The sequence below is a fragment of the Neopsephotus bourkii genome, unplaced genomic scaffold (assembly GCF_033783945.1).
Source record: "Neopsephotus bourkii isolate Nb327-2 ecotype Australia unplaced genomic scaffold, CSIRO-AGI_Nbou_v1 NB_479, whole genome shotgun sequence".
Taxonomy (NCBI): domain Eukaryota; kingdom Metazoa; phylum Chordata; class Aves; order Psittaciformes; family Psittacidae; genus Neopsephotus; species Neopsephotus bourkii.
In genome coordinates this window covers 983054-995718 of record NW_026900980.1, presented here as the reverse complement: position 1 = coordinate 995718, position 12665 = coordinate 983054, and the positions used below count along the sequence as shown (strand labels likewise).

General features: G+C 38.5%; 1 protein-coding gene across 4 annotated transcripts in view; it reads left to right on the top strand.

Annotated features, from left to right (window-relative positions):
- The window catches only part of PPP1R9A (protein phosphatase 1 regulatory subunit 9A), a 136021-nt gene extending 123357 nt beyond the window's left edge, over positions 1 to 12664 (top strand). Inside the window, exons 15-19 of one of the 4 annotated variants that reach the window (XM_061350043.1) lie at positions 2600 to 2798; positions 5374 to 5493; positions 7341 to 7364; positions 8559 to 8741; positions 9665 to 12664. In XM_061350043.1, the coding sequence (XP_061206027.1) occupies positions 2600 to 2798; positions 5374 to 5493; positions 7341 to 7364; positions 8559 to 8741; positions 9665 to 9880 (742 nt within the window). In that variant the 3' untranslated portion in view covers positions 9881 to 12664. The remainder of the gene's footprint in view (positions 1 to 2599; positions 2799 to 5373; positions 5494 to 7340; positions 7365 to 8558; positions 8742 to 9664) is intronic. The other 3 variants (XM_061350044.1, XM_061350045.1, XM_061350046.1) reach the window with 3 other exon arrangements.
- Position 12665: the final 1 nt, after the last annotated feature.

Below are 12665 nucleotides of genomic sequence, written 5' to 3'. Positions count from 1 at the left end.
GTCATATCACCAACTCTCAGGAAAGGAATTTTTAATACCTTGTGAAATCTGATGAGACCACATCACCAGCGACTGGACTCTGAATAAATGAATGTTCAAAATGGCAGGAAGCAATCTTCTCTGAAAAAGCTAATGTAAATTTTTACTCTCCTCACATACTGGTGAATTTAACAAGATCATAGCTACAGGGGTAATAGCTGGTTCCAGGTATGAAATACAGGTTAGTATGAGGAGCACTAACTTAATACACTCTGAAAGTCTAGAAAGAACAGAGCAACTCAAGAAAATTTGCACATAAAACAAAGTAAAACCTAGTGATAAAAGAGCTATCAGAAGAAAGCAAACTTTGAATGCTACTCAGGAAATTATTGTGGTAGAAAGCCAGTATGTAGCAATTTGTAGAGTTTTGCTGACAGTCTCATATATGGAGACACAGTGACAAGTACATTGTGTAACTCCGGAAAATCAGAAAAGCAAAGCTTTAGACTTCTGACTTAATCCCTCAGGCACACTACTGAAGTGCCATGTTCTGTCTCAGCATACATCTGTACATTTGTATCCCACAAATATCTGGCAGGATCTTCAGTGATCTTAGTCAGCAGTCACTGCCTCTGTACTAGTGTCAGAAAACCTGTTCCACTTGGTTCCATTGGTGTGTCTGCTTGCAGTGTGACCTGGAGTTGCTGATGTTTGCTGCTGGATGTCCCTAGTGACAGGGAGAGATTTGTTAAAGCAAATTCTCTCCCCTGCTGTGTAGCTGTGAGACAGCTAGTGCCCTTAGCAGGGTATTACATATCGTACAGCATTTAAATACCAAGCTACAGGGTGGGGAAGATGAATGTATGTGTGTTTGTATACTTGAACTTGATTATATTCCTTGTAGCAATATAGTGTGTTATAGACATCTGTGAGACTGCATAGGTATATTACTTAGAGAAAGCAGATCTCAGTGTAGAGGTCAGTTGCTTAGTAGACCATTTAATAAACCAGTAATTTATATTGTTTGTTAATATTTCTGTATTTGGATACAGTTACTAAAAGCAAACTTTAATATTGTTTTCAAACTCAAAATTCATAAGCATTTGCAATCCTCACTGTGCCTCTGTAAACTGGAATGTTATTATTTCAGTACAGCTTTTTAAACACCCCTAGTCACTGCCTTTGTTAGTAACTCCACTGAATTTGCTTCAGAAGAAATGTGAGGATGTTTTCTTTACAGTCCAGTGCTGTACGAGCTCTTTGAAAGAAGGATGGTGATGATCAAAAGACAGCATCCTGTTATAATTATGTCCATTACACTGACCGATTGAGGTAGAATTAATCACACTGTCAGATGGATGTTGCATGTGTTATTTTGCCATTGCCAAAAAGTAGCTCTCACAATCTGTGAATAAAATCCTTAGTTACTTCCTAAGATTACCACTAATGTTGCATATATAGAAAATTCCCCATTTAAGTAAGAAACATATATTCCCCTGCCTGAAGCTAGGTGATTTGGGCAACATCATTTGTTTTTTCTTTCGACTTTTAAGCAAGATTAGAAGATGAGAAAGGAGTGCCTGACTGGGTCAGATACATCTACCTTTCCTTATGTAGCTGAAAGGGAGGAAGGATTCTTATGCTTCCATGAGTGAGGGCCCTTTGACAACCTCAATCTCATCCATACAAAAAAGAGGCATCACAATATAAAGAGGTCTTAGTGATTGTGAGAATAATGATTTAGAAGCTTCCAGAAGGTAGAAGTTGAGGGGAGATTTACATATGTGCAGTTCACTGGTGGCTGATAAGAGCAGTAGAAGTACAATGCTGTGAAACAGTAATAGATACGTTAATATAAATAAAAGGAGAATATGACATATGCAGAAGTTCTTTGAGGCACACACTTTGCATAGTTATTTTTAATTTACATACTGTACTGAATATGTAGTGAATAGTTTTGGCATTTATTTTATTTTATAGCTGTTACCTTTGCCTTGATCACATTATCCACTGCAATCCTTGTTACTGCAGAGGAACTGATAATATCACAAAGGTGTTTCTTTCTTTTTTTCTGTATTAATATTTTTAATATTTAATAACTATAAATTCAAGATAATAGTATTTTTGACAGTATTTAGCTGTTATAACAAAGGCACATCCCCATAGATGGATACAGAATCACCTGATTCATTCTGTCTGTGCTCAAAATCCAAGCCAGACATTCTCTGGGAGCCAGAGCCCACTTGGGTCAGTGCTGAGTCTAATCTAATTATGCTGATTTACCACTGGGGCTCAGAAAAGTACCAACATAACATGTGGCTTCTTGACTGGAGCCAGTTCACATCTGAGCGGTGGGAGTACAGTCATTTTCAGCTGGTGCCGGTCTCCATTTGCTGGGTGCATGCTGTCTAAGAGAGCTTAAGTTAAAAAACTGAATCAAAAGAACACACATTTTTCTTCTGCTAAAAGAGAGCTTTCAGGCATGCCCCTGCCAGCCATGTGCCACTCAGTTCTTTAGTCACAGTTACAGGGAATGTCACCCTTTTCACAATTAACTGCTTCTAGCATGTTGTTTTATTTTATAATCTAAGACATATTCCTGCTCCTTTTTCTTAAACAGGACCATCAGAGAGATGCTGCAGAAATCAGCAAACGCTAGATCTGTAGCAGATCGATCCTCCTCTCTCCCACACTGTGTACCATTCACATGGTATGGAGAGAGTGGCAAGGGATCCCATTCTTCTAGCAACCTGCCATCATCCGCCAGCTCAACTGAACCTTCTTCTGAAAATATAAGTCCAGCTAAAAAAGGGTCAAAGGTAGAAAATAAAAAACTACCTTATTCCCACTGTGTTGAGTGGCATAATTGGCTTCATGTTCCTGGAAAAAGAACAAGCCAATATGTGACTACTACAATAAACAGAGCATGGTGTTCATTGTACGGTAAAAGCGCATCCAAACAGAACATCTCTGTCATTGTACCATTCCCCATTCTACCTTTTTACTCTGTCTTAATGTACATTAATTCAGTAAACTAACTGGTGTGCTGTACCATAACGAAAGCAAGTGGTGCCAGTGGAAATTAGCATTTGGATCCACTGAACAAATGCTAGATTTGTGTATTCAGTTATGGATATTTTCTGCATTCTTCAGGACTGTGGGAGTACCTACCCATGTTCAAATGAGATGTTTGCAAGTGAAGAAATGCTCTATGCCGTCAGTCATCTGCCTTTTTTCCCCCAGTAATGAAAGCTGTTTGTCATGCATGCTGGACGTTGGATTTAATTCTCTATATGAAGATGCTTGAACTGTAAACATGAACTATTGCAATTTAATACATTTGTGTGATTCCTTTCTATGTGCATGAATGTTTCAGCATGATAACTCCTTAAATAACCCTTAGTTCTAGTAATATACTTATCTTTTTCATGTTTATTTTCACTTCTGGAAAATACTTCCCTGCCTTTATCTTCTTATAACTTGCAAGAGTTGACTTTTTATATTGGTCTGGTAAAAAGAAAAGATACAGTTCTCAACTTTATGTAGAGGAGTATGAATCAGAAAACTAATTTCTCTGTCTTCTGCCAGTACCTGCATGTACATAATAGTAATTTGCACAGGCATTTCTTACTCTTATGATACTAGAAGCTGTTGATACCTTAGCTTCTGCTGTCCACCAAGTTGTGCAAGGTCATAGCTGTGCTTACGTTATCTGGTGGGGAGAGCCAACACAGGGCTGACCAGTCCAAGTCAGACTGATAGTGAAGGCCACAGGTGAAATCTCTGAAGTTTAAGGAGAAACTAATCAGTTACTCAGTTTCTTTTGAAAAAGAAAGATGAGAATTAGACATGTAAATCCTATTTGTGCCTTTAAACAGGCATTGTATAAAAGTAACTTTCAAATTTCACCAATTTTCAAATGGGGAAAAAGCACCTTCTTTTACAGTTAGGTTGAGTGATTTGGGGGGAATTGTCCTGCTATCATAATCATTAGCAGACCTTGGCTATCCTGTGTGTTTACTATAGAAAATAAAATTTTAAAGACTTAAATTCATTGTAAAGCTGAAACTTGCACAAAATAGAGGTGAAAGAAAAAGCAAAGTACTTAGAAAAAGATGTTCTTCACACAACAGGAGGTAGAGGTGTTGAACTCCTGGCCTAAGAACACTGTGGGGGCTAAAAGTTTTCATATTAAGGAAGCTACTCTGATTTTCTTCTCTATAACGAGTTCAGAAAAACAGGAATTCTCAGTGTAGGTGTGAGAAAACTGATTACAAAAACATTTTGATGTTCTCTGTAGTTTGCAGGCTCTTAAATTAACAGTTCCTATACTGCTATTCAGATTTTTAAAGCAGAGCATGGTACCAGTATTCGGTTGGATTTCCATCGAAATTATAAGCACCAGCCCTTGATATTTTTAAAAGACTTCTGGTTTTCAGGAAATATCTTCGGGGGGGATAATAGAAAGATAACATTTTTAGTGTTGTTTTTGGTTTTGATGTTTGGATTTTTTTGTTGTTGAAATTGAATGTCTACGGTGAATTGAATTTTATATTCATTTAGCTATTAGATTAGAGTGGACATTAGAGGTCTCTCTGTCATAAAGTGTGTATTCAAATTAACAGGAATGGTGTCATTTTTTTAGATACAGAGATTTAGGTTTCTTTATGGTTCTCACTCTAATATGAAATGCTTGTTAATTTTTATCTTCTTCTGATGGTAATTTTGCTGCATTCCTGGAAAATACATACATTATTTTGCTGTTCTTTGCTGTAAGGTGTGATGTTTGTTTTATGGTTGTTAGTTCAGTAAATAACACTCGATGTCCAAAGATCTCTTATACTTTCAATTTCAGTTTTTTTCTAAAGGAATAGGCAAAGAGGGAGGTTCCTTTCACTTTTCTAGGTGATTATTTGGACTCAGAAATGGATTCGTGGGATATTCTCTTTGTTCTCTCAGTAGCAGTTTTCACTTCTCTCAGCTAATTAATCCTCTGTCCTATTCTTTGTGCTGCTGCCTGTGCTACGCTTGTCCTAAATATTTGGAGGACAGTAAAATGCTAGTGATTAACCCACAGAAGCAGTAATTCAGTTCCAGGATGAGAGCCAGCATCTTAAGAGGGAGTCTGGAAATTGCTTTGAGACTCCTTTGCTATTCATTGACTCATTAAGCTGGCAAAGGTGTGTCTTGAAGTACGCAGTGGTAAAAATACAGTGTATTCTATAAATATTAACAATACTAAAGGTTAGGCTTCCTCATGTGTATTATAACTGGCCTGGTAAACGAAATCACTCCTGAGCTATGCCAACCTGGAAGACAGAAAGCAAATTTCCCTTTTAGATATGCATACGAGACCGTTCATTCATTCAAACTCATTCATGTTTTTCTCCACAGAATTTCACATTCAATGATGACTTCAGTCCCAGCAGCACAAGTTCAGCCGATCTGAGTGGTTTAGGAGCAGAACCTAAACCCCCAGGTTTCTCACACTCCTTAGTACTGTCATCAGATGAGGTATGCTAATGAAATTAAGGTGTGAAATGGTTGTTTCCTTTCCATTAGCATTTTGCTTCCTAGTTACTCAAATAATAAAGGAATATTTTCTAGTCAATAGAATGGGAGAAGAAAATTAATGTTGGTTTCTAGATTATTATTTTTCTTGTTCATGTAATTATTATTTGAAATAAAGGTCCTATGATATTACTGTAGGAAAGTAGAATGCTGTTTGTTTCCTGAGAGTTGCTATATCCTCACACATTTCAGTACGTTTTCCCTACATTCAAAGTATGTACATGTGGACCCATAGATAGGTATAAACATACACTAAACTAGATATAGTTGAGACAGTTTTGAGATAATAAATGTACAGTATAGTTTGGTAAGTATAGTTGAGATGTCAGGCACTTTTACCTAGGCCAATTTTTACCCTGATACATTAAAATAACATGTGTGTTACTGTACCTGAATGTATGTACATTGGTTAGAATGTATATGTGTTAATCCACTTTGCATTCTTCGTGCTTGCTTTGCACAGTGGATTTCAATTCAGTTACTTCAAACCAGAGTTTTTTCAAACAATGCTAATGTGGAAAAGCATTCCTAACCCTGGAAATTGCTGACATAATTGAGATGAATATAATGTATTGAAAGTATTTTTCTTAGGATGCTAGTTTTGTAGCTTAGTTGTTGGTGAAGTTGCACAATTTGACAGTAGTTGACATGTCCTTTGGACTCGGGAAACCTGTGTCTTTCTCCTTTTACTCCTTAAGAACTTCACATTTTCATGTGAGGTTGCAGCCATGGTTTTTTGCTAGAGAGGAGGAACTTGAAATACATATGTCTCTTTTTTGTATGATAGATAGGTTAGTTCTATTAGTGCTTGCAGGTTTTGCAAGGGCTTAAAGAATGAGAGCTGCTCCATGCAACCCCATTTGACAACATGCAAGTCTATAAACCCAGCCATTCTTCAGAGGTTACTTCCTGCAGGTAATAAAGGGGAAAAATTTATAACAATCATAGGAGAATGTAGACACTCCTATATAGAGTGAATTCTATGAATTCTGTATTCTGTGAATTGCTGAAAACTATGACGTTGTCTTTTAGACTTTATTTAGTGTTAATACTATCTCAATAGTACATTTCATTCTCTTACCATGTTTCATTCTCCTTATATTATGTATTTTAATGTGACAGTGCTCTGCTCCCAGTGGTATTGAACTAAAAGCTTGAAAATGCTTTCATTTTGCTTGTTCAGCTCTCTACTTTATCGCTTCTAAAATACTGAGCCTGAACAGGTCTATAAAAATGAATGTGTTTTCCCCATCCTATGCTGTGCCAAATTGCAGCCTCTGAATCAGGCAGCGTGTTCAGCAAGAGCTGCAGTGGGAGCTTCCACAAGCACTCTGGCAGGGGATTAGGCCAGCATTGCCCCTCAGCCTTTCCTAGCCTATTGCTGCAAGAACTCCTTCGCTCAGGCTTCTCTGGCAGATCATAATTATTTGAAGGAGATGAAAAAAAAATGAAAGGGTTTTTCTCCTCTAATTAAGGAGCTTTTTCTCTCGGAATTGGAGCCATCAGGAAGATTCCCACTGGTTCTAGGGTATCAAGCGTAGAAACTCTAACGGGGTTTCACTGACACAGCCTCAGGTTTAGCTGCCAAATCATTTGTGCTGAGCTTTCAACATAACCTCTCTGCTTCCAGAAGTAATTTTTTTTAAAGAAATCTCTTTGGTTTTGAGTAGCCATATCTGTTTGCAAATCTTGGTGCTGCCCTTGCCTGAACTTTTACATGCTGTTACATGTTCTGTATTTTGTTTCTATAATGCTTTTCTTTCCCATTTCTTTGTTGCTCCCTCACTCAGAGCCTGGATATGATTGATGATGAGGTGAGATACTAGTGTGCTGTTGTGGTGAATCGTGTGACCATCGTGTGCCAATGTGCCACATCATTTGCAGATTCACATTCCTTGTTTTACGGCGTTGTGTGGCAAACCCCCTTGTTCGAGCAGAACATGCAGATGTCACTGCCTCCTCTCTGCTTGTCTTGAGTTCCCCTCTCCTTTCTGCTAGGAGGTTTCAAGGCCATAGCAAATTGCAGATTTTGCAGATAGGTTGGAAGGGGGAGGCGGGTTTGTGTCAGAGCAAATCCACCAGGCTAAGCATCAGCTGCACCGAGTTCCTGCTGGCAATAAGAGAAGGAAAAGATAGTGCTTGAACCATCTTTTCCCCAGCCCTGAGAACTGGTCAGCCAGAAGCTGATAGAGCTCCCAGCATCATCTAACCCAGTGTAAAAGCTGCTCTAACAGCAGGCAGCTGCTGCAGCCCATAACAGCTGCTTTCTGACTATGGCTGGGACACAGTAGCTTTTGTTTCAGACCTCACTGACATACCTCTGGGTGAAATAGAGTGGCAGGTCAGGAACATGGGGCTGCCCCAGCAGCTGATGCCCCACCTGCCCCTCTTGGTACTGTGATCATGCTCTCCTCTGCAGCAGCAGTGGCACAACGTGATGAGAGCAGGGCCAGGGCTGTGGAATTGCTTTGTGTTCCTTACCACTCCTCTGTGTCATCTCATAGTCTTCCATAGATAGTATCAGTCTCACTGGCTGTTTGATGTCATCACTTTGAACTGTAGAGTGTGTTTCTGAGGTTCCCCATCCCTGAATTTCTTGCTTTATAACTTAAAGACACCATAAACGTCTGTGAATGAGCCCAGGAAGTGGAATGCAGAAATCAATGCATCCTTTAGAAATGTTCTAATTTGAAGGATAAAAATCTTGTGAGGGCATGGAAGCATACCTGTTTTGAATCGTGCCACCTGGCCATTTCAGTTCCTGTTGGGTTAAAAGGAATGCCAGTTCCTTTATCTTCTTCTATTTATAGATAGAAGACTTTCAGGGTACATTGTGCCAATTCTTAGATGGCTGGTTAGATACAGATGTGATAAAGCAGTGTGAAATAGTTATTATTGTGGCGTAAAGATAGCACATACCTCTGCTGTGATGCTGGCGGTTTGTACACAGAAATGTTGATACTCATTGTGTTCCCTTTCAGTAATAATGCAGCATGTTTTTGTCACAGATCCTTGACGATGGCCAGTCTCCTAAGCACAGTCAGTATCAGAGTCGTGCTGTTCAGGAGTGGAGCGTGCAGCAGGTGTCCCACTGGTTAATGAGCCTGAACCTTGAGCAGTATGTTTCAGAATTCAGTGCCCAAAACATAAACGGGGAGCATCTTCTTCAGCTGGATGGGAGTAAGCTCAAGGTAACTGACTGACTGGACTGCAAGACTAACTGTAGTATTTGTTGTGCCTTCAGTTTATCTTACAGGGAGTAACTATTCAGCCAGAAAGCAGTGAATCCCTTTGTGTGGAGTGCTGATAGACTAGAATAATAAACACAGAGCATAAAGCCACAGCAACACTTTAGGAAATTCCCATATGGATTCAGAAGCTTCAGGGGTAGAGGGCATTTGTTTTGTCAAAACCCTGGGTCTATATAAAGTGCCTATATCTACATGTGTAGAAGTGGTATTTGCATGCATGTATTTCTCTTCCAGCTGTTTTGTAAAGGGGTGATTCAGAGAAGACAGTAAATGGGCATACATCAGAAGTAGCAAATGCAGAGTGGTTTAGTGGGAGACTGGAGGTATAAGCGGACACCTATTGTACTATGTTAGAATTAAAACCAGTTTTGTTTCATGTAGTGAAAATATGAGCCTACTTTTGTCAAAAATAAATACAAGAAGGAGTTGTGGGAAGCTCATCAGATCTGAAGGTCCAGGTTTAATGTTTCCTTTCAGAATTTTTTTGCTGGTATTTCACTAACTAGGGGGTGTTAGAACAGAGCTAGTGAAATTTTGACTAAGACGTAGCAGTGAGAATCGGGAAGTCTTGTTCTGTGTAGGCTTAGATGACCTCAGGCAGATAGTTTAACCTTTATTTGCCTCATTTGATCAATAACATTTGTGGTGGCAATGAGATAGGATTCTTTGATATTCTAGAAGTGAAAGGCATGGAAAGTAGTATGGAAGTGTCTTACACATCAGTAATGTATCTGAGTCTGTCTCAAACTTGCTTAGTTGTTACAGTCTTCTACCTAAGAAGGCCTATTCTTAGAATATGGAAAAAAAATTGATAGATTAATCCATATTAAATTATTTGTCTTTGTTGATTTTGCCAACCTCAGGCTCTTGGTATGACATCTTCCCAGGATAGAGCAATCGTTAAGAAAAAGCTGAAGGAAATGAAAGCATCCTTGGAAAAAGCTCGCAAAGCTCAAGAGAAAATGGAAAAGCAAAGGGAAAAGCTTCGAAAGAAGGAACAAGAGCAACTGCAGAGGAAATCGAAGAAAACAGACAAGACTTCATCAGATGCAACAGAGGGCACTAATGAGCAGTCATAAGCAGAAGTGCTGCTGTGTTCAGAAAGTAAAGGCACTTCAAGGGAAGAGAAACTCACATCCATGCTGGTGCCCCTTCAGCTTTCTTGTATTCATTACCCAACAGTGTGTACAGAGAAACGGGGCTATACATAGAATGACTTGGGAAATTTATATTGTGTAGTTTTATTTTCCTGCATATCCAGTTCACGCTCGTTGCTGTTGCCATGTGAAACGACCCAACCCCTTGGTTTGTTTTTGTTGTTGTTCACAGCTAACAGATTTCATATTTGTGTGGCCGTGTTCCCTTCCAACCTACTTTTCTCTATTGAGCTCTATGTGTTTGGTCACTTCAGTAACCAGCATGAGGCCGAGGAGCATGGTCCACTGCTTCACCTCTTCTGAATAGGATGGCCAGTCAAAACGATTGGTGAACGTTGCTTCAGCTGGGTAAAAGCAATTGCGCTCTGTCTGATAAGAGTTGATTTAACTTTCTAACTGGAAGTTCAGCTTCTTTACAACGGTTGGATACTCAGTTCTGTCTACTGGAGTAAGTTCCGTCTTCTGTCAGTACCTTGAAGTGACACTGCTCTGGAAACACAACTGTTCAGTAACTTCTTATACACTGGAGATAAAGACAGGAGAGTCAATATTCCCCCTGGGTAAAAGACAGGAGGTGAAACTCTTTCTGTTAACTGTACTATAGTTAATCCAGGAAGGAGGCAAAGCCTTAAATGATTATGTGGGTTTACACAGAAATCTGAGGATAACATTTATCCTTTAGATATCTGAGCAAGGATGAATTTCTAACTAGAGCACAGCTCATATATCTGTATAAATTTCATTGTGCTCCCAGTGTGTAGGCAACTTTCTTATAGCACACTCCGCTTTCTTTTTCATGTGTTTTGAATGGGAAACTGGGCTTATTTTGTTTCAGGTTTGTCTTTTTCCAGAAAAAAATACCACATGTTCAGATTCATTCTCCAACAAGCATTGGGAGAATAAGCTTTGTGCTGTGCTGTTATGAAGCTGTTGTTGGAAATTATTATCAAACAAGTCTGCTGAAGTTGATACTCAGTTTTTATAGAAGTGCACTTTAAAAGGAGGAAGACAAGGGATTCTGGTTAAAATTAAATGTTGTACATTGCTGTTAAGATCTATGCTGCCGTGGAGGTGATGGTTACTAAATCCAAAGCCTGCCGTATATTAGTGTTTTGATTGATGTGTTTAAAGAATATTCCCACCAAAACCTGAATTTATGGGCATAGACCGTAGAATGTTTTGGTGGCTTAGCAGTGGTCATATTACATCTTTCAGAGTTTCCTGTTTTCCTGGTATATAAGGACAGCGGCAAAGCCTGCTGTGTAGTTTTGGCTATGACAGAAGCAGTGTATAGCTCACACTGCATGGAGTTACTGCCTCTTAAAAGCAGTATTAAAATACGCAACATTTCTTCAGAAGAATACACAGACAACAGGCAAATATCCACAATGAGAAGCTAGATGTTACTGCTTTATAGTGGAAGCTAACTACGTCACAGCATTTACAGTTGGGAATACAGTCACCTCCCTTTCATGCATCCTGGATGTTGCAGTCTTCACCTAGTCATGCCAACCCTTAAATTTTTGAAGATACTGATGCAAAGTTAGAATCTTGAACTTAAAATTTTGTCTTCCGGCCTAAAAAATGCAAATACTGAATTCTTTTGAAGAAAATGTTTGGCTTGGCTTCTCTTCTGCTCTGTACTTCAAGGCGTTCAGATTTGTGTCTGTAAAGTTCTCTGAAGATCAGATTTGAAACAGTTGGGGTGCAGTGTTTATAGCTAAGTTTCTCTGGAGCCTAATAATTTCTTTGATGTGTAAAATGGTCTGTAAACTGAGAGAGCCTAGTTCATTCAAAATTAATACGCAACAGATCTACTTAACATTAGCTTTATTTTTCCTTCCAAATCAAATTTCTGCAAGTTTCTGATGTATATTTTATTCAGATCTAAAAATTAAATTGCCAGAAAAGATAGCTTCCTGATATTTCTAAGGCTTACGATATATTTCTTGAGATGAGATAGACCAGCAGCAAAAAAATACACCTTCTAACAAGAATTCCACGTTGCAATGAATCTCTTTGTACTCTATAGGAGACAAATTGTACAACTATTTAATAGCCTGGTAAAACTAGCATTCTGTTAATTTAGGAGGTTATTGATTCATATTTGCGTAAGAGAAGTTATCTGGAAGAAACTGGAAATCTAATATTTTAAGTACAATGTTGATAAATGCATTCAATGGTGATTTTCTTTTTAAGTTATGTTTACATTGTCGTAATGCTTAAGTGCTTGTATATAGTATCTAAGGTGGTGACCCTGTTTTATGTTCTTTGTTTTCTTAGAAACCTGAGCAGACTGCTTGGCATTATACATTCAGTTTTCATTCTTGCTGCTTAGAACATGACTTTGTTAATCTCTTTGTAAATCATGTTCTTGCTCTACAGAATAAGTAATTCGACTTAAGTCCTTTATGTATCCAGGGGGTTTTAATTGCTTTGTGCTAATGTTATTTTGTTATTCTCAGGCAAAAAAATAAAACAACCAACCAAACAACAGAAAACTAACTTCAAAAAACCCCCACAAACCTAGTGGCTTAAATTTAATGTAAAACCATAAAATGCATTTAGACCAACACATAAACTAAGCAAGCCAAGCAATGTCAGGAGTTTTGCTCTTCTTTCTGTGATAAAAGAGATTTATGTGGTTTCTTTTATTAAGTATGGTAACTTGTTGGAACCTGCAGAAGTGTCGCTGGATAAGAGATGC